This window comes from Nerophis ophidion, linkage group LG01, assembly GCF_033978795.1.
Source record: "Nerophis ophidion isolate RoL-2023_Sa linkage group LG01, RoL_Noph_v1.0, whole genome shotgun sequence".
NCBI classification, from domain to species: Eukaryota; Metazoa; Chordata; class Actinopteri; order Syngnathiformes; family Syngnathidae; genus Nerophis; species Nerophis ophidion.
Genome location: NC_084611.1, coordinates 81,906,061 through 81,928,487, shown reverse-complemented (window position 1 = coordinate 81,928,487; position 22,427 = coordinate 81,906,061). Strand labels below are relative to the sequence as shown.

The window sequence follows — 22,427 nt, the reverse complement described above, 5'->3', positions numbered from 1 at the left end:
GAAAATACTGGCAATAATTGTATTTATTGTTTGTTTTGTGGTCCACAATCCCCATACTTTAACAGTACGTGTTAACCCTATTTATGTAGCATTTTAATAATAGAGATCAGTGCATGTACCACCAGTGGTACCGCCTACTGAAATTCGATGTTCTTACTTAAACGGGGATAGCAGGTCCATTCTATGTGTCATACTTGATCATTTAGCGATATTGCCATTTTTTGCTGAAAGGATTTAGTAGAGAACATCGACGATAAAGTTCGCCACTTTTGGTCGCTAATAAAAAAGCCTTGCCTGTACCGAAAGTAGCAGACGATGTGCGTGTGACGTCACGGGTTGTAGAGCTCCTCACATTCTCACAATGTTTACAATCATATAGCCTTCAGCATCAAGAGCTATTCGGACCGAGAAAGCGACAATTTCCCTATTAATTTTGAGCGAGGATGAAAGATTTGTGGATGAGGAAAATTAGAGTGAAGGTCTAGAAGAAAAAAAAAGAAAAAAAAAGGTGATTGCAGTGGGAGCGATTCAGATGTTATTAGACACATTTACTAGGATAATTATGGAAAATCCTTTATCTGCCTATTGTGTTAGAAGTGTTTTAGTGAGATTATAAAGCCTCCGCTTGGGATGGTTTCCTGCTGGCTCCCCTGTGGACGGGACTCTCTGTGTTGGATCCGCTTTGGACTGGACTCTCGTGGCTGTGTTGGATCCACTATGGCTTGAACTTTCACAGTATCATGTTACACCCGCTCGACATCCATTGCTTTCGTCCTCTCCAAGGTTCTCATAGTCATCATTGTCGCCGACGTCCCACTGGGTGTGAGTTTTCCTTGCCCTTATGTGGACCTACCGAGGATGTCGTAGTGGTTTGTGTTGTGGTTTGTGCAGCCCTTTGAGACACTAGTTATTTAAGGCTATATAAGTAAACATTGATTGATACCTGAAAGTCCAATGGCTGCAGGGACCGCCAGTGTCTCTGAGAGAAGCCAAGATCCCAGCTGCCTTTTTGACAGCTGCAGGAGGAGGTCGCATAATCCGCTCAAGTCTCCGGTAAGAGCCGACTTAATATCACAATTTTCCCATCCAAAAACTTGCCGGTTGACATGTGGTAGAGAAACATTTTCGCTAAAGCTCACAGCAAACAAAGAAACACCGGCTGTGTATCGGTTACTGAAGGCAGCTGCAATCCACCGCTTTCCACCAACAGCATTCTTCTTTGACGTCTCCATTATTAATTGAACAAATTGCAAAAGATTCAGCAACACAGACGGCCAACATACTGTGTAATTATGCGATAAAAACAGACTACTTTCAGCCGTGAGTGGTGCTGGGCTAATATGTCCCCTCCAACCAATAACGTCACAAACACGCGTCATCATTCCGCGACGTTTTCAACAGGAAACTCCGCGGGAAATTTAAAATTGCAATTTAGTAAACTAAAAAGGCCGTATTGGCATGTGTATCAATGTTAATATTTCATCATCGATTTATAAACTATCAGACTGCGTGGTCGCTAGTAGTGGGTTTCAGTAGGCCTTTAACAGCGTTAACCCTATTTATGTAGCATTTTAATAATAGAGATCAGTGAATGTACCACTAGTGGTACCACAAGATTAAAGTACAGTGTTTTATTTTCCTATGTTCACACACAGTGTTACTGTTCAAACAGTGTGTAGTGTTACAGTGTAAAATATTACAAAATTTACAATACTTCGGCCTACGACACCATTGTATTTTAATATTGGTCATCATAACGATACTTGGAGAGCCACGTTTTTTCTGAGGCGATACTTTGTAAAAAAAAAAGTTTGACAAATCACTGATATCGGAAACAATTATACAAATAACAAGTAAGGATACAATGTAAATGTATGTTTAAGTCTAAATAAAATCTGAATAAAAATTAGGGGGAGATTTTACCTCCTCCCTCACTTAAAGTAGAAGCATTTAAGTCTCACCTTAAAACTCATCTGTATACTCTAGCCTTTAAATAGACCTCCTTTTTAGACCAGTTGATCTGCCGCTTCTTTTCTTTCTCCTATGTCCCCCCCTCCCTTGTGGAGGGGGTCCGGTCCGATGACCATGGATGAAGTACTGGCTGTCCAGAGTCGAGACCCAGGATGGACCGCTCGTCGGGACCCAGGATGGACCGCTCGCCTGTATCGATTGGGGACATCTCTACGCTGCTGATCCGACTCCGCTTGGGATGGTTTCCTGTGGACGGGACTCTCGCTGCTGTCTTGGATCCGCTTTGAACTGAACTCTCGCGGCTGTGTTGGAGCCACTATGGATTGAACTTTCACAGTATCATGTTAGACCCGCTCGACATCCATTGCTTTCGGTCCCCTAGAGTGGGGGGGTTGCCCACATCTGAGGTCCTCTCCAAGGTTTCTCATAGTCAGCATTGTCACTGGCGTCCCACTGGATGTGAATTCTCCCTGCCCACTGGGTGTGAGTTTTCCTTGCCCTTTTGTGGGTTCTTCCGAGGATGTTGTAGTCGTAATGATTTGTGCAGTCCTTTGAGACATTTGTGATTTGGGGCTATATAAATAAACATTGATTGATTGATTGATTGATTAAAGTGACAGTGAAGAAGGCACTACCAAGTTTATAGGTCCAAAAAAGAAAGAGATGATGGATTATTATCTGCTCACAGATGCTACTTGGTGGTTGTTTGAGCACACACCACCCAGGCCTGGATAGTCTCACTCCTTAATGCCTCAGGCACACGCAGGATTCTCACAGGTATGAATGAGGTTAAAAAAAAATACAACCTTATATTCTGGATATTGGCTCTCCTGAGTTACTAGCTATATGATGATTTTGTCTGTATGTATCACCGTCTGACCTATTTCTTTTTCTACTGTGCACAAGTCTGCATTTAAATGTACAAAAACCCCAAACCAGTGAAGTTGACACGTGCAATTCATAAATAAAGTGAATTATATTTATATAGCGCTTTTCTCAAGTGACTCAAAGCGCTTTACATAGTGAAACCCAATATCTAAGTTACATTTAAACCAGTGTGGGTGGCACTGGGAGCAGGTGGGTAAAGTGTCTTGCCCAAGGACACAACGGCAGTGACTAGGATGGCGGAAGCGGGAATCGAACCTGCAACCCTCAAGTTGCTACCAACCGAGCTATACCGCCCCAGAAACAAAATACAATGATTTGCAAACAAAATACAATGATTTGCAAATCATTTTCAACTTATATTCAATTGAATAAACTGCAAATACATTTTTTTTAATGTTTGAATTGAGAATTCTATTTTTTTGCAAATAATCATTACTTAGAATTTAAAGGCAGCAACACATGGCCAACAAGTTAGCACAGGGGCATTTTTACCACTGTGTTACATGGCCTTTCCTTTTTAACAACACTCAGTAAACGTTTGGGAACTGAGGAGAACAATTTTTGAAGCTTTTCAGGTGGAATTCTTTCCCATTCTTGCTTGATTCACAGCTTAAGTTGTTCAACAGTCTGGGGTCTCCGTTGTGGTATTTTAGGCTTCATAATGCGCCACACATTTAGAATGGAAGACAGGTCTGGACTACAGGCAGGCCAGTCTAGTACCCGCACTCTTTTACAATGAAGCCACGTTATTGTAACATTTGGCTTGGCATTGTCTTGCTGAAATAAGCAGGGGCGTCCATGATAACGTTGCTTGAATGGCAACATTTGTTGCTCCGAAATCTGTATGTACCTTTCAGCATTAATGGTGCCTTTACAGATGTATAAGTTACCCATGCCTTGGGCACCAACACACCCCCTATATCATCACATTTGCTGGCTTTTGAACTTTGCGCCTATAACAAACCGGATGGTTCTTTTCCCTTTTGGTCCGGAGGCCACGACGTCCACAGTTTCCAAAAACAATTTGAAACGTGGACTCGTCAGACCACAGAACACTTTTCCACTTCGCATCAGTCTATCTTCGATGAGCTCGGGCCCATTGAAGCCGGCGGCGTTTTTAGGGTGTTGTTGATAAATGGCTTTCGCTTTGCATAATAAGAATTTGAACTTGCACTTACAGATGTAGCGACAAACTGTAGATATAGACAGCGGTGTTCTGAAGTGTTACTGAGCCCATGTGGTGATATCCTTTACACACTGATGTCGGTTTTTGATCGAGGGGCACGGGCATTCAATGTTGGTTTTCTGCCTTGTTGCTTATGTGCAGTGATTTCTCCAGATTCCCTAAACCTTTTAATATTACGGACCGTAGATGGTGAAATCCCTAAATTCCTTGCAATAGCTGGTTGAGAAATGTTCTTAAACAATTTGCTCACGCATTTGTTCACAAAGTGGTGACCCTCGCCCCATCCTTGTTTGTGAATGACTGAGCATTTCACGGAAGCTGCTTTTATACCCAATCATGGCACCCACCTGTTCCCAATGAGCCTGTTCACCAGGGGGATGTTCCAAATAAGTGTTTGATGAGCAGTCATCAACTTTCTCAGTCCTTTTTGCCACTTGTTCCAGCTTTTTTTTTTGAAATCCCAAATGTGCTATTTACATAAACATAACGTTTTCTAGTTTGAATGTTAAGTATCTTGTCTTTGCAGTCTATTCAATTGAAAATAGGTTGAAAAGGATTTGCAAATCATTGTATTCTGTTTTTATTTACCACAAAGTGCCAACTTCACTGGTTTTGGACATAATTTTTTTTTTAAACAATCACAATAACTGCACACGGTACCACCTTTTTGAAAGAGTTTATTTTCCCAAATATGTTGCACAACATTCAGAACATATCTTCCTTTTTTTTTAAATTCAACATTTGTCATATTTCTTTTGCAAAAGTCCGACTTGTACATGCGAGCACTATGTAGCTCTCAGAAAATGGGAACATTGAACAGATACTACTAGGCAAAATAACAAACATATACTGAATACATCTTTTTTTTGTAAGAAATTGGGAGTGCCTTGCAAAGGCCGACACTCACAAACTGTAAAAGTTAGCGATATGCAAAGTACAATTCAGCAAGCAAGGTCCGACTTGCAAGTTATAAATACTAACGTCGAATGAGTTTGCTTTAAAAATATACATTATTTAACTAGTCTAATCAATGATCAAGTATTAGCAGCTTAAAAAAAGAGGCTAGTTTGTCAAAGTTTCCCAAAAATATCCCTCCATACAATGAATTTGGTGTTTATATTACATTGTTTTTTTTTTAAGTCATTTATCAACAATCCAAATAAACCTTGTAAAGTTAAGTGTTGTTAGGAGTGTTTCATGACTTCAATCAAGCTTCTCCTCCTCGTATAGCAAAATATATCCTCTTTTAGATTGGAGAGGACGAAGAAACTTTGGAAGTCAAGGCACGTTTTGTCAGAATCAAGATCAGTCCTTCGTTCACTCGAGAAAAATACGAGAATTCATACTTCAGCCCAGTTTGTTCTATAACGAGATTGTAAACAAACAAGGACGAATGTCATTCCTCGAAACAGCTATTGATCACGAGTGTCACATTTATTATAAACAGCCGGCGATTTTGTGGGGATTGGTCTTGAGTTGTTTAAAAAACAAAACAAAAAAAAACAGGTACAGTGGGGCAAAAAAAGTATTTAGTCAGCCAGCGATTGTGCAAGTTCTCTCACTTAAAATGATGACACAGGTCTGTAATTTTCATCATAGGTACACTTCAACTGTGAGAGACAGAATGTGAAAAAAAAAATCCAGGAATTCACATTGTAGGAATTTTAAAGAATTTATTTGTAAATTATGGTGGAAAATAAGTAGGTTTTAGCTCAAAATCTCACGATACATGGCCCCATTCATTCTTTCCTTAACACGGATCAATCGTCCTGTCCCCTTAGCAGAAAAACAGCCCCAAAGCATGATGTTTCCACCCCCATGCTTAACAGTAGGTATGGTGTTCTCGGGATGCAACTCAGTATTCTTCTTCCTCCAAACACGACGTGTTGAGTTTATACCAAAAAGTTCTATTTTGGTTTCATCTGACCACATGACATTCTCCCAATCCTCTGCTGTATCATCCATGTATCCATTTTGGTATAAACTCAACTCGTCGTGTTTGGAGGAAGAAGAATACTGAGTTGCCTCCCAAGAACACCACAACTACTGTGAAGCATGGGGGTGGAAACATCATGCTTTGGGGCGTTTTTTCTGCTCAGGGGACAGGACGATTGATCCGTGTTAAGGAAAGAATGAATGGGGCCATGTATCGTGAGATTTTGAGCCAAAACCTCCTTCCATCAGTGAGAGCTTTGAATGGTTGACCAAATACTTATTTTCCTACATAATTTACAAATAAATTCTTTAAAATTCCTACAATGTGAATTCCTGGATTTTTTTTTTACATTCTGTCCCTCACAGTTGAAGTGTACCTATGATGAAAATTACAGACCTCTGTCATCATTTTAAGAGGGAGAACTTGCACAATCGGTGGCTGACTAAATACTTTTTTAGCCCCACTGTATGTAAGGAAAAAAAACTGAAGTCCCAGTTCGGTGTCTTAATGACCACGTTAGCATATACAGTAAAGTTAAAGTACAAATGATTGGCGAAATCATTCTCTGCATTTGACCCATCACCCTTGATCACCCCCTGGGAGGTGAGGGGAGCAGTGAGCAGCAGCAGTGGCCACGCCCGGGAATCACTTTTGGTGATTTAACCCCCAATTCCAACCCTTGATGCTGAGTGCCAAGCAGGGAGGTAATGAGTCCCATTTTTATAGTCTTTGGTATGACTCGGCCAGGGTTTTAACTCACAGGCCAAAAGTATGGACTCACCTTCTCATTCAATGCATTTTCTTTATTTCCATGACTATTTACATTGTAAATTGTCACTGAAGGCATCAAAAGTATGAATGAAAACATGTGGAGTTACGTACTTAACAAAAAAAAAAAAAAACTGAAAACATGTTGCGGTATAGCTCAGTTGGTAGAGTGGCCGTGCCAGCAACTTGTGGGTTCCAGGTTCGATCCCCACTTCAGCCATCCTAGTCACTGCAGTTGTGTCCTTAGGCAAGACGCTTTACCCACCTGCTCCCAGTGCCACCCACACTGGTTTAAATGTAACTTAGATATTGGGTTTCACTATGTAAACTCACTAGAGAAAAGCGCTATATAAATATAGTTCACTTGACATCACTTCACTTATATATTCTAGTTTCTTCAAAATAGCCACCCTTTGCTCTGATTACTCCTCTGCACACTCTCGATGAGCTTCAAGCACCCCTGTGAGGTGAAGTGAAGTATATTTATATAGCGCTTTTCTCTAGTGACTCAAAGCACTTTACATAGTGAAACCCAATATCTAAGTTACATTTAAACCAGTGTGGGTGGCACTGGGAGCAGGTGGGTAAAGTGTCTTGCCCAAGGACACAACGGCAGTGACAAGGATGGCGGAAGCGGGAATCGAACCTGGAACCCTCAAGTTGCTGGCCACTCTCCCAACCGAGCTATACCGCCCCAAGAGGTGAAAACCATTACAGGTGACTACCTCTTGAAGCCCATCGAGAGAATGCCAAGAGTGTGCAAAACAGTAATCAAAGCAAAGGTTGGCGATTTTGAAGAAAATCGAGTATAAAACATGTTAAGTACATAACTCCACATGTGTTCATTCATAGTTTTGATGCCTTCAGTGACAATCTACAATGTAAATAGTCATGAAAATAGAGAAACCCCATTGAATGAGAAGGTCTGTCCGAACTTTTGGCCTGTACTGATTATTAGCCGGCGGTTAATCACGGAATTTGCTTTGCAGTTGGAGTGTTCTACCTTCTCGATACCAACTGATCGTAGGGTTCACCCCGTATTGAACGACGACAAAAACTGGCCATTTGGGAGAAGCAAACGTCTGTTGTTTGGTCCGTTTATTACAATGTAGGAGTGTTACGATGTTAGCGTAGCATAGCATGGCGGCTGCAATTAAATAAGAAAGCTAGCTTTGCATTCGTGCATGCATACTTACCAAATAAACTATAAAGAAAATGCATTCAGTGATTAGTTACAGGTGTGCTGAAAGGAGATGTTAACAGTTATATTTGTAATTTCCTTGTTTATGGTCTCTGTGGTACGCTACACTAACTGGGATATAACCTAGTATTTGGAGAAAAAAAACTGTCCTATTTGCATTTACTGAACCCTTAATTGGAATATTACACAGCAGCAAAATTTGCTGCCCATAGCTTAGCCTAGCGAAAAAGCTGTAATCAAAAAAGGCAGCGGGCTTGATATTCGGACAAAGAAAATGCGCAGATTGGCGAGTTTTTAGGAGCGATGCCACGTTATTCAGGGGATTTCCTTTTCTAGGCTAACTGGTAGCCTTGTCGTATGTACAGTAGAGGCCGAAAGTTTGGACACACCTTCACGTTCTATCAAAACTGTTTCTAGTAAAACTCACATTGATTCAATATCGCAGGCATTTTTAGACATTTAGCACGTTTGGATTAGGAATTATGTTGGAATATATTTGTATTGCTTTTTTCGCATTATCTCAAGATTCTAAGTACGTTACTGTCAAATTGAGTAAAAAAAACTACTTTTTGAATTTGCAAGATTTAAAAAAGCATATGTTTCGAGTAAAACTCCCGAAGATGCATTATTAGCCATTGTTCATGTGTGGTTTAGCAGTTATGTTTAAAAAAAACTGTCATATTGAGTGTTACAGTACACAGTCATACTGAGTAAAATCTAAATTTTGTATTTGCAAACCATAGAAAAACAACTGTTCCTAGTAAAACTTACATGGATTCAATATCACAGCCATTTTTAGACATTTTGCACATTTGGATTAGGAATTATGTTGGAATATATTTTTATTGCTTTTTCGCATTATCTCAAGATTCTAAGTACGTTACTGTCAAATTGAGTAAAAAAACTACTTTTTGCATTTGTAAGATTTAAAAAAGCATATTTTTCGAGTAAAACTCTTAAAGATGCATTATTTCAGGCATTATTAGCCATTGTTCATGTGTGGTTTAGCAGTTATGTTTAAAAAACTGTCATATTGAGTGTTACAGTACACAGTCATACTGAATAAAACCAAATTTTTGTATTTGCAAACCATAGAAAAACAACTGTTTCTAGTAAAACTCACATGGATTCAATATCACAGGCGTTTTTAGACATTTTGCACATTTGGATTAGGAATTATGTTGGAATATTTTTGTATTGCTTTTTTCGCATTATCTCAAGATTCTAAGTACGTTACTGTCAAATTGAGTAAAAAAACTACTTTTTGCATTTGCAAGATTTAAAAAAGCATATGTTTCGAGTAAAACTCCCAAAGATGCATTATTTCAGGCATTATTAGCCATTGTTCACGTGTGGTTTAGCAGTTATGTTTAAATAACTGTCATATTGAGTGTTACAGTACACAGTCATATTGAGTAAAATCTAAATTTTGTATTTGCAAACCATTGAAAAACCACTGTTTCTAGTAAAACTCACATGGATTCAATATCACAGGCATTTTTAGACATTTTGCACATTTGGATTAGGAATTATGTTGGAATATATTTTTATTGCTTTTTCGCATTATCTCAAGATTCTAAGGACGTTACTGTCAAATTAAGTAAAAAAAGTACTTTTTGCATTTGCAAGATTTAAAAAAGCATATGTTTCGAGTAAAACTCCCAAAGATGCATTATTTCAGGCATTATTAGCCATTGTTCATGTGTGGTTTAGCAGTTATGTTTGAAAAAACTGTCATATTGAGTGTTACAGTACACAGTCATACTGAATAAAACCAAATTTTTGTATTTGCAAACCATAGAAAAACAACTGTTCCTAGTAAAACTTACATGGATTCAATATCACAGGCGTTTTTAGACATTTTGCACATTTGGATTAGGAATTATGTTGGAATATTTTTGTATTGCTTTTTTCGCATTATCTCAAGATTCTAAGTACGTTACTGTCAAATTGAGTAAAAAAACTACTTTTTGCATTTGCAAGATTTAAAAAAGCATATGTTTCGAGTAAAACTCCCAAAGATGCATTATTTCAGGCATTATTAGCCATTGTTCACGTGTGGTTTAGCAGTTATGTTTAAATAACTGTCATATTGAGTGTTACAGTACACAGTCATATTGAGTAAAATCTAAATTTTGTATTTGCAAACCATTGAAAAACCACTGTTTCTAGTAAAACTCACATGGATTCAATATCACAGGCATTTTTAGACATTTTGCACATTTGGATTAGGAATTATGTTGGAATATATTTTTATTGCTTTTTCGCATTATCTCAAGATTCTAAGGACGTTACTGTCAAATTAAGTAAAAAAAGTACTTTTTGCATTTGCAAGATTTAAAAAAGCATATGTTTCGAGTAAAACTCCCAAAGATGCATTATTTCAGGCATTATTAGCCATTGTTCATGTGTGGTTTAGCAGTTATGTTTGAAAAAACTGTCATATTGAGTGTTACAGTACACAGTCATACTGAATAAAACCAAATTTTTGTATTTGCAAACCATAGAAAAACAACTGTTCCTAGTAAAACTTACATGGATTCAATATCACAGGCATTTTTAGACATTTTGCACATTTGGATTAGGAATTATGTTGGAATATATTTGTATTGCTTTTTTCGCATTATCTCAAGATTTTAAGTACGTTACTGTCAAATTGAGTAAAAAAACTACTTTTTGCATTTGCAAGATTTAAAAAAGCATATGTTTCGAGTAAAACTCCCAAAGATGCATTATTTCAGGCATTATTAGCCATTGTTCATGTGTGGTTTAGCAGTTATGTTTAAAAAAACTTTCATATTGAGTGTTACAGTACACAGTCATACTGAATAAAACCAAATTTTTGTATTTGCAAACCACAGAAAAACAACTGTTCCTAGTAAAACTTACATGGATTCAATATCACAGGCATTTTTAGACATTTTGCACATTTGGATTAGGAATTACGTTGGAATATATTTGTATTGCTTTTTTCGCATTATCTCAAGATTCTAAGTACGTTACTGTCAAATTGAGTAAAAAAACTACTTTTTGCATTTGCAAGATTTAAAAAAGCATACATTTCGAGTAAAACTCCCAAAGATGCATTATTTCAGGCATTATTAGCCATTGTTCATGTATGGTTTAGCAGTTATGTTTAAAAATAACTGTCATATTGAGTGTTACAGTACACAGTCATACTGAATAAAACCAAATTTTTGTATTTGCAAACCATAGAAAAACAACTGTTCCTAGTACAACTTACATGGATTCAATATCACAGGCATTTTTAGACATTTTGCACATTTGGATTAGGAATTATGTTGGAATATATTTTTATCGCTTTTTTCACATTATCTCAGGATTCTAAGGACATTAGTCAAATTGAGTAAAAAAATAATTTTTGAATTCTTTTTTCTTTCATGACTATTTACACTGTAGATTGTCACTTAAGGCATCAAAACGATGAATGAACACATGTGGAGTTATGTACTTAACAAAAAAAAAGTTTAAATAACTGAAAATATGCTTGTGGAGAGGCGGAGCCGGCAGTCCGACAGCGAGGCAGGCCACGCCGTAGCCCGGCCCAAGATGGCGGCGAGGAGGCGTGGCCGGCAGTCCGACAGCGAGGCAGGCCACGCCGTAGCCCGGCCCAAGATGGCGGCGAGGAGGCGTGGCCGGCAGTCCGACAGCGAGGCAGGACACGCAGGAGCCCGGCCCAAGATGGCGGCGAGGAGGCGTGGCCGGCAGTCCAACAGCGAGGCAGGACACGCCGTAGCCAGGCCCAAGATGGCGGCAAGGAGGCGTGGACGGCGAGCTAGCGGCGAGGCGGGGCACACCTGTATATCGCGCACTTGGGGACAATTGAGTAATCCTCTCGCACTGTATAAACTTATAATATAACTTATAATAATAATTCACCCCTATAGAATATCATGCCCTAATACCCTACTGTGCAATACTACCCTTCGAGTACAATACGTCCGACACTGACGTACTCTTGTCTTGTTCTGTATATTGTATTTCTATAGTGTTTTGTATATTGTACAGGATTGTTCATTATTTATATTGGATAGTAGTCTGTTTATTTCAATTGTTAGTTTTTTCCTTGTGTTATTTATTTCACCCCATATTTGTTCCCACTACCGCACCTTAAATTGGAGTTTTTAATCTCGTTATATGCAAATATAATGACAATAAAGTCCATTCTATTCTATTCTTCTAAAAGGGCAACAGCCCTGAACGTCAGGGAGAGAGGCGGAGAGAGAAGGAGACAAGAGGGAAGCTGACGTTGAGAGAGAGAGACAGAGTGCGACGACGCGCGAAGCAGAAAGGCAAGCGAGCGGCAGATGGATCAGCTGAAAAGCAGTCTTTATTGACGGATAAAGAAGTCTAAACGTGCCGCAGCTATGTCCTTCCTTGACGGTCCTTGGAACCCACACGACGGCTTGAGAAGTCTGTCACAATGTTTTATATTCAAGTTTCTTCAAAATAGCCACCCTTTGCTCTCATCACTGCTTTGCACACTCTTGGCATTCTCTCGATGAGCTTCAAGAGGTACTCACCTGAAATGGTTTTCCCTTCAAAAGGTGTGCTTGAGCTCATCGAGAGAATGCCAAGAGTGTGCAAAGCAGTAATCAGAGCAAAAGGGTGGCTAATTTGAAGAAACTAGTATATAAAAAACATGTTTTCAGTTTTTTCACCTTTTTTTGTTAAGTACATAACTCCATGTGTGTGCATTCATAGTTTTGATGCCTTCAGTGACAATCTACAATGTAAATAGTCATGAAAATAAAGAAAACGTGCATTGAATGAGAAGACGTGTCCAAATTTTGGGCCTGTACTGTATATGTGTGTGTTTGTGTATGTGTATATATATATATATATATATATTTATAGATATAGAGTTGGGGTTAGGGTTACACAGGTGTGCTTGAAGACTACTCGAGAGAATGCCAAGAGTGTGCAAAGCAGTAAACAGTGCAAGGGTGGCTATTTTGAAGAAACTAGAATATAAAAAAACATGTGTTCAGTTTTTTCACCTTTTTTTTTTGTTAAGTACATAACTCCACATGTGTTCGTTCATAGTTTTGATGCCTTCAGTTACAATCTACAATAGTCATGAAAATAAAGAAAACGTGCATTGAATGAGAAAGCGTGTCCAAACTTTTGGCCTGTACTGTATCTCCATCCAATCCATTTCCTACCGCTTGTCCCTTTTGGGGTCGTGCTGGGGCCTATCTCAGCTGCATTCGGGCAGAAGGCGGGGTACACCCTGGACAAGTCGCTACCTCATCTCAGGGCAAACACAGATAGACAGACAACATTCCCACTCACATTCACACACTAGGGCCTATTTAGTGTTGCTCTCAAAATATATATTTTGTTTGTATACAAAGATTGTTGTTTTAGCGATAAAACTAAACATGAGTGGTTTACTGCAACAAAGGACCGTGAATCTAACTGACCGCTTTCCAATTCATTACCGTGAGGGCCGAGAGAGGTCAGGTTGTAGAAGAATGGTGTGGAATGTTAAGAATTGTCTCAACTGGTACGCCTTGCCGGGCGATGACATTCATACGCTGGATCATAAAAAGGCATTTGATGAGGCAATTTGCTGCCGTTCAACAGATTTGTCAAACAAGATCAAAGTGCAATTCCCAAGATTGTATACTAGTGAAATTGATTCGAGCTCTGTTTTCGCTCTTCCCCCCCACGGGAAAATCTTCCTTAGAAAGATTCACAAATGCGAACGTTGGTCCCTGCAGTTTCAGTAATAGTTTGACAAAATGTGTCGTCTTAGTGTCCTTCGAGCCAAGATGGCTGGTCCCCACCGGGCATTTTCAACTTGATGTGGAACTGCTGGAGTGTTTTTTCCAGCTGCTGCTGGTTGCCAGAGTAGTAGGCGGCGATGGCGTTGTGGAACAGGATCAGCTGGTTGTGCAAGACCTTCACCTGAGGGAGATAAAACAAAAAACAACAACAACAAAAACGGTCGGATCTGATAAGCCGACGCTTGAACGGAGAGCGGGGACAAAACGAGTCCTTTCTCCACCGACCTTGTTCTCTTCTAGGAACTTCAGCTTGACGCAGACGTCGTTTCGCATCTTCTCGTACTTCTCGCGGTAGATCTGGAACATCTGCTGCGACTGCTCTATCTTGGACATGCTGGTGGTGTCGCGGGGGCCCAGATTGAGCTCTTCTAAATCCGTGCGGTACGCGTCGTACTCCACCCTGGCGGGAGTTTGCAGAAAAACTTGAAATTTACCTTACGAACCCCGACGACAATCTCATCAGTTCACAATTTTTAACATGAGATATTATTTGTCCTCCTGCAGTTTCAATGCCACTGATAGCTAAATTCAAGAGAACATGGTAATATCTCATTAATTATGCAACTTTTACTCTAACGGCATAGGAGATCGACTGATATCGCGTATTTTCCGGACCAGTGGTTCTCAACCTTTTTTCAGTGATGTACCCCTGTGAACATTTTTTTTAATTCAAGTACCCCCTAATCAGAGCAAAGCATTTTTGGTAAAAAAAAAAAAAAGATAAAGACGTAAAATACAGCACCATGTCATCAGTTTCTGATTCATTAAATTGTATAACAGTGCAAAATATTGCTCATTTTCAGTGGTCTTTCTTGAACTATTTGGACAAAAAGATATACAAATAACTAAAAACTTGTTGAAAAATATAAACAAGTGATTCTATTATAAATAAAAGTCTACACATAGAAGTAATCACCACTTTGGGGATTGTGATAGAGATCCATCTGGATTCATGAACTTAATTCTAAACATTTCTTCACAAAAAAACTAATCTTTAACATCAATATTTATGGAACATGTCCACAAAAATCTAGCTGTCAACACTGAATATTGCATTGTTGCATTTCTTTTCACAGTTTATGAACTGACATTCATATGTTGTTGAAGTATTATTCAATAAATATATTTATAAAAGGATTTTTGAATTGTTGCTATTTTTAGAATATTTTTTTTTTAAATCTCACGGACCCCTTGGCATACCTTCAAGTACCCCCAGGGGTACGCGTATCCCCATTTTAGAACCACTGGGCTACAGCCATATAACCCCCAACCCCCTTCCCCCACAACCACGGGAGGGACAAGCAGTATAAAATGGATGGATGGGTAAATCCTTACTGATTGAGTATTACCAATCCACCATTCACCGCAATAGTCTCTAAAAACGTTTTCTCGAGATAAACAGTTACTGACTGGGAGGACTTTTTGACAGCAGAATTTAAACATGCGCAGGAAAACCCCGATGGATTTCTAGTCCATCGCCTTAACCAGTCGGCCAGGACAACCAGTTGTCCAAAACTCTGTACAACTGTTGTCTGATTTGAGGTCCAGAAATGCTAATATTTACAACAATAAGAAGCAAAGGATCCTCCAAGATATTTCCCGGTGTGAGAATCAACACTTTGGGGATTGTAATAGAGATCCATCTGGATTCATGAACTTAATTCTAAACATTTCTTCGCAAAAAAAGAAATCTTGATCAATATTTGTGGAACATGTCCACAAAAAATCTAGCTGTCAACACTGAATATTGCATTGTTGCATTTCTTTTCACAGTTTATGAACTTGCATTCATATTTTGTTGAAGTATTATTCAATAAATATATTTATAAAGGATTTTTGAATTGTTGCTATTTTTACAATATTAAAAAAAAAAAATCTTATGTACCCCTTGGCATACCTTCAAGTACACCCAGGGGTACGCGCACCCTCATTTGAGAACCACTGTTCTGGACCATAGGGCGCACCGGATTACAAGGCGCACTGCCGATGAGCGGGTCTATTCAGGTCATATTAGGATTTTTTTCTAAATGTAAAACACTTCCTTGTGGTCTACATAACATGTACTGATGGAAATTTGGTCAAAATGTTGCATAAATTATGTTTTAAAGACCAAATTCAAGTCGCTTTCTGACAGTCGCTTTAGGATGCGCCATTTTGTGGGCGGTCTTATTTACGTGGCTCACTTTCGACAGCGTCTTCTCCCCGTCATCTTTGTTGTAGCGGTGTAGCGTGCAAGGACGGGAGTGCAAAAAAGTGTCAAAAGATGGAGCTAACTGTTTTAATGACATTCAGACTACTTAAATCAACAACTGAGCAGCATCTTATCATCTGTGGCTCACTATCACTGCAAAAAATGAAATCTAAGTAAGATTAAATATCTCAAATAAGGCTGATATTTGCTTATTTTCTGTCTAATAAGACAATTCTTCTCACTAAGCAGATGTTATGTTCGAGTGTTTAACTTGCACCTAGAGCTGACCAACACGCCGGACTGTAGTCAGCTGGAGGCGTGTCTTAATGAAATTAAACAATGGATGTCTGCTAACTTTTTGCAACTCAACGCCACAAAAACGGAAATGCTGATTATCGGTCCTGCTAGACACGGACCTCTATTTAATAATACAACTTTAACATTTGACAACCAAATAATTAAACAAGGCGACACTGTAAAGAATCTGGGTATTATCCGTAACCCAACTCTCTCCTTTGAGTCACACATTAAAAGCGTTACTAAAACGGCCTTCTTTCATCTCCATAATATCGCTAAAATTCGCTCCATTTTGTCCACTAATGACACGGAGATCATTATCCATGCATTTGTTTCGTCTCGACTACTGTAACGTATTATTTTCGGGTCTCCCCATGTCCAGCATTAAAAGATTACAGTTGGTACAAAATGCGGCTGCTAGACTTTTGAAAAGAACAAGAAAGTTTGATCACATTACGCCTGTACTGGCTCACCTGCACTGGCTTCCTGTGCTCTTAAGATGTGACTTTAAGGTTTTACTACTTACGTATAAAATACTACACGGTCTAGCTCCATCCTATCTTGCCGATTGTATTGTACCATATGTCCCGGCAAGAAATCTGCGTTCAAAGGACTTTCACACATAAGTCGCTCCGGAGTATATGTCTCACCCCAAACTATGAAAAATAACTGCGACTTATAGTCCGAAAAATACGGTATATTGCTTAAGGACGGAAACATTACACACGGTTACAAAATAAACTGGACATGCAATAACAGTCTGCGTTACCTTGCAATTTCGTATTGTTTGATGTTGATCATGGTGTCCTCGATGGTTTTTTCCACGAGTGTGTTCACACTGGAGATGAAGAAGTTGATGGCGCCCAGCAAAGTATCCCCGTTTTTGGACAAAAGCTTTTGAGTGTCAGCGTTGTACCCAAACTCTTCCTGAATTATAAAAAAAAAAATAAAAAATGACTGAGTATTACCTCACCAATTAGTTCAAAGAGCACACTTACGTGAAGTTCTGGTGTCTTGAGACTTAGGTCGGCAAAAGCGTCGCCGAGCTGCCTCTGTGTCTGCATGACCTGCGACAGCTGAGTGGCCAGAGTCTGCGCGAGCTTGATCACGTTCTGGTACTTCCTCTTGTTATCGCGGAGGACTTCGATCTGGGCCTCCAGCTCCAGATCCACGGTTTTTGAACCCCGACCCAGCTTCTCTGACAGAATCTGCCTGGTGCACTGAAAGAGGTTCTCCCAAATAAGTACTGGCGCGGTCGTAGACGCACACAATGGAGCTGAAACTGCAGCTCGCGTAGAAGCACAAAACAATCAATCAGTATCAGTAGTCTTACTTTATACGTGTTGATGCTCCACTTCCGAACGAGGTCCAGTTTCTCCATGGCTGGGTTCTTCATGTCATCTGACAGGACCAGAGCTCCACTGGTTGGCTGCATATCCGGAGGGCCTGGAAGATGAATACAAATCATTTACTTAGGGAGTGATCTATAGACAGATTTAGGCAGGTAGACGGCGCAGGTGAACAAAAAGTATTTAAATCAAGACAGGCATTGAAGTACAATGATCAGTAGTAGTGAAAGTCACACACAATCAAAGCCATAACAGATTACAGAGCCCGGAAACTGACTGGGGAAAAAAAAAAAATCCCTCTTCCCAAAACTGCCATAAATGTATTTACTGTACGTCTCGTTCCGTCTGATAAGCTCTATGTAACTTTCCTTGGGAGCCAGCAAGAAGTACCGTGATGCTACACACTACTAATAGCAACGATTGCTGTGCTGAAAAGCTTCTCTATTACTAATCCGAAACAGTGAGAAAAACATTTTTTCATAAAAATGCTGAAATCTTTTTGCTATCCATCTAGAGCGACTTATAATCCGAAAAATACGGTACATTTTGTCAGTTTCAGAGCTCACTTTGGCAAAGACAAATAGGTTTCAAGCAAGCCACCAGCACCAAATAGGTTTGAAGGTTGCCTCCCCAAGGTTCGCTAAAGTTACGGCGTCTATCGAGGGAAATTACGCCAAGAGGTAAATGCTGATCATTAGCCATTGCCGAGCAGATAACTACTTCAACAAGCCCAGTCTTGTGCAAGGGATCGCAAGCCATTAGGTTGTGGGGAAAAAAGTGAAGTGAATTATATTTACCGTATTTTTCGGACTATAAGTCGCAGTTTTTTTCATAGTTTGGCCAGGGGTGCGACTTATACCCAGGAGCGACTTAAGTGTGAAATTATTAACACATTACCGTAAAATATCACATAATATTATTTAGCTCATTCACGTAAGAGACTAGACGTATATGATTTCATGGGATTTATCGATTAGGAGTGACAGACTGATTACTTTTGTCTTTTTGAAGAAAAGACAGCTACCTTGACCACCCCCCAACTGTGAACCATCACTGTAGACACTTTTCACCTTTGATCACTAAAGAAACTTTAACTGCTGCTGTGAACCAAGGTCACCTCCATATTTAAACTGTTGACTGTCAATCAGAATGTGCAAGAATGTTATGTTACTTACTGTGCCTTGTATATACATTTTTTTCATTTTTAGCTAAGTACCGTGTGACTTGTTGAATGGTGGACTAGCAAAGTAAGATTTTCACTGTACGGCAAACTGTCTGTTTAACTGTGCAAATGACAATAAACAATCTTGAATAAACATATAGCATGTTTTATATGTTATAGTTATTTGAATGACTCTTACCATAATACGTTACGTTAACATACCAGGCACCTTCTCAGTTGGTTATTTATGCGTCATATAACGCAGTGGTCCCCAACCTTTTTGTATCCGCGGTCTGGTCAACGCTTAATAATTTGTCCCGTGGCCCAGGAGGGAGGAGGAAATCCATCCATCCATCCATCCATCCATTTACTACCGCTTATTCCCTTTCGGGGTCGCGGGGGGCGCTGGCGCCTATCTCAGCTACAATCGGGCGGAAGGCGGGGTACACCCCCGGTCAACGCTTAATTACTTGTCCCATGGCCCAGGAGGGAGGAGGAAATCCTTTTTTTTTTTTTTTTTTTTGTCTTTGTCATGAAAAAGGGAGGTTTTTGTGGTTGGTGCACAAATTGTAAGTGTATATTGTGTTTTTTATGTTGATTTAATAAATAAAAAAAATATATATATATATTTTTTTTCCTTGTCATGAAAAAGGGAGGTTTTTGTGGTTGGTGCACTAATTGTAAGTGTATATTGTGTTTTTTATGTTGATTTAATAAAAAAAAAAAATTTTTTTTTTTTTCCCCCTTGTCATGAAAAAGTGACGTTTTTGTCATGAAAAGGGGAGGTTTTTGTGGTTGGTGCACTAATTGTAAGTGTATATTGTGTTTTTTATGTTGATTTAATAAAAAAAAAATTGTTTTTGTTTTTTTTGATAAAAATTAATAAAAAATTCTTCTACGGCTCGGTACCGGGCCGCGGCCCGGTGGTTGGGGACCACTGATATAACGTACACTTATTCAGCCTGTTGTTCACTATTCTTTATTTTAAATGGCCTTTAAAATGTCTATTCTTGCGGTTGGATTTTATCAAATAAATTTCCCCCAAAAATGCGACCTATACTCCAGTGTGACATATATATGTTTTTTTCCTTCTTTATTTTGCATTTTCGGCCGGTGCGACGTAAACTCCAGAGCGACTTATAATCCGAAAAATACGGTACATTTTGTCAGTTTCAGAGCTCACTTAGGCAAGGACAAATAGGTTGCAAGCAAGCCAACAGCACCAAATAGGTTTGAAGGTTGCCTCCCCAAGGTTCGCTAAAGTTACTGCGTCTATCGAGGGAAATTACACCAAGAGGTAAATGCTGATCATTAGCCATTGCAGAGCAGAAAACTACTTCAACAAGCCTAGTCTTGTGCAAGGGATCGCAAGCCATTAGGTTGAGGGGAAAAAAGTGAAGTGAATTATATTTACCGTATTTTTTGGACTATAAGTCGCAGTTTTTTTTCATAGTTTGGCCAGGGGTGCGACTTATACCCAGGAGCGACTTAAGTGTGAAATTATTAACACATTACCGTAAAATATCACATAATATTATTTAGCTCATTCACGTAAGAGACTAGACGTATATGATTTCATGGGATTTATCGATTAGGAGTGACAGACTGATTACTTTTGTCTTTTTGAAGAAAAGACAGCTACCTTGACCACCCCCCAACTGTGAACCATCACTGTAGACACTTTTCACCTTTGATCACTAAAGACACTTTAACTGCTGCTGTGAACCAAGGTCACCTCCATATTTAAACTGTTGACTGTCAATCAGAATGTGCAAGAATGTTATGTTACTTACTGTGCCTTGTATATACATTTTTTTCATTTTTAGCTAAGTACCGTGTGACTTGTTGAATGGTGGACTAGCAAAGTAAGATTTTCACTGTACGGCAAACTGTCTGTTTAACTGTGCAAATGACAATAAACAATCTTGAATAAACATATAGCATGTTTTATATGTTATAGTTATTTGAATGACTCTTACCATAATACGTTACGTTAACATACCAGGCACCTTCTCAGTTGGTTATTTATGCGTCATATAACGCAGTGGTCCCCAACCTTTTTGTATCCGCGGACTGGTCAACGCTTAATAATTTGTCCCGTGGCCCAGGAGGGAGGAGGAAATCCATCCATCCATCCATCCATCCATTTACTACCGCTTATTCCCTTTCGGGGTCGCGGGGGGCGCTGGCGCCTATCTCAGCTACAATCGGGCGGAAGGCGGGGTACACCCCCGGTCAACGCTTAATTACTTGTCCCGTGGCCCAGGAGGGAGGAGGAAATCCTTTTTTTTTTTTTTTTTTGTCTTTGTCATGAAAAAGGGAGGTTTTTGTGGTTGGTGCACTAATTGTAAGTGTATATTGTGTTTTTTATGTTGATTTGATAAAAAAAAAATTGTTTTTGTTTTTTTTGATAAAAATTAATAAAAAATTCTTCTACGGCTCGGTACCGGGCCGCGGCCCGGTGGTTGGGGACCACTGATATAACGTACACTTATTCAGCCTGTTGTTCACTATTCTTTATTTTAAATGGCCTTTAAAATGTCTATTCTTGCGGTTGGATTTTATCAAATAAATTTCCCCCAAAAATGCGACCTATACTCCAGTGTGACATATATATGTTTTTTTCCTTCTTTATTTTGCATTTTCGGCCGGTGCGACGTAAACTCCAGAGCGACTTATAATCCGAAAAATACGGTACATTTTGTCAGTTTCAGAGCTCACTTAGGCAAGGACAAATAGGTTTCAAGCAAGCCACCAGCACCAAATAGGTTTGAAGGTTGCCTCCCCAAGGTTCGCTAAAGTTACGGCGTCTATCGAGGGAAATTACACCAAGAGGTAAATGCTGATCATTAGCCATTGCAGAGCAGAAAACTACTTCAACAAGCCCAGTCTTGTGCAAGGGATCGCAAGCCATTAGGTTGAGGGGAAAAAAGTGAAGTGAATTATAATTACCGTATTTTTCGGACTATAAGTCGCAGTTTTTTTTTCATAGTTTGGCCAGGGGTGCGACTTATACCCAGGAGCGACTTAAGTGTGAAATTATTAACACATTACCGTAAAATATCACATAATATTATTTAGCTCATTCACGTAAGAGACTAGACGTATATGATTTCATGGGATTTATCGATTAGGAGTGACAGACTGATTACTTTTGTCTTTTTGAAGAAAAGACAGCTACCTTGACCACCCCCCAACTGTGAACCATCACTGTAGACACTTTTCACCTTTGATCACTAAAGACACTTTAACTGCTGCTGTGAACCAAGGTCACCTCCATATTTAAACTGTTGACTGTCAATCAGAATGTGCAAGAATGTTATGTTACTTACTGTGCCTTGTATATACATTTTTTTCATTTTTAGCTAAGTACCGTGTGACTTGTTGAATGGTGGACTAGCAAAGTAAGATTTTCACTGTACGGCAAACTGTTTAACTGTGCAAATGACGATAAACAATCTTGAATAAACATATAGCATGTTTTATATGTTATAGTTATTTGAATGACTCTTACCATAATACGTTACGTTAACATACCAGGCACCTTCTCAGTTGGTTATTTATGCCTCATATAACGCAGTGGTCCCCAACCTTTTTGTATCCGCGGACTGGTCAACGCTTAATAATTTGTCCCGCGGCCCGGGGGGGAGGAGGAAATCCTTTTT

General features: G+C 39.3%; 1 protein-coding gene across 3 annotated transcripts in view; it reads right to left on the bottom strand.

Moving 5' to 3' along the window:
* Positions 1-7,834: 7,834 nt before the first annotated feature.
* The window catches only part of arfip1 (ADP-ribosylation factor interacting protein 1 (arfaptin 1)), a 52,290-nt gene continuing 37,697 nt past the window's right edge, over positions 7,835-22,427 (bottom strand). For all 3 annotated transcript variants that reach the window (XM_061913238.1, XM_061913248.1, XM_061913257.1), the window contains 5 exons: positions 17,585-17,697; positions 17,250-17,471; positions 17,021-17,178; positions 13,989-14,163; positions 7,835-13,884 (listed from right to left, as the gene is read on the bottom strand). In XM_061913238.1, coding sequence (XP_061769222.1) covers positions 13,729-13,884; positions 13,989-14,163; positions 17,021-17,178; positions 17,250-17,471; positions 17,585-17,697 — 824 coding nt within the window. In that variant the 3' untranslated portion in view covers positions 7,835-13,728. The remainder of the gene's footprint in view (positions 13,885-13,988; positions 14,164-17,020; positions 17,179-17,249; positions 17,472-17,584; positions 17,698-22,427) is intronic.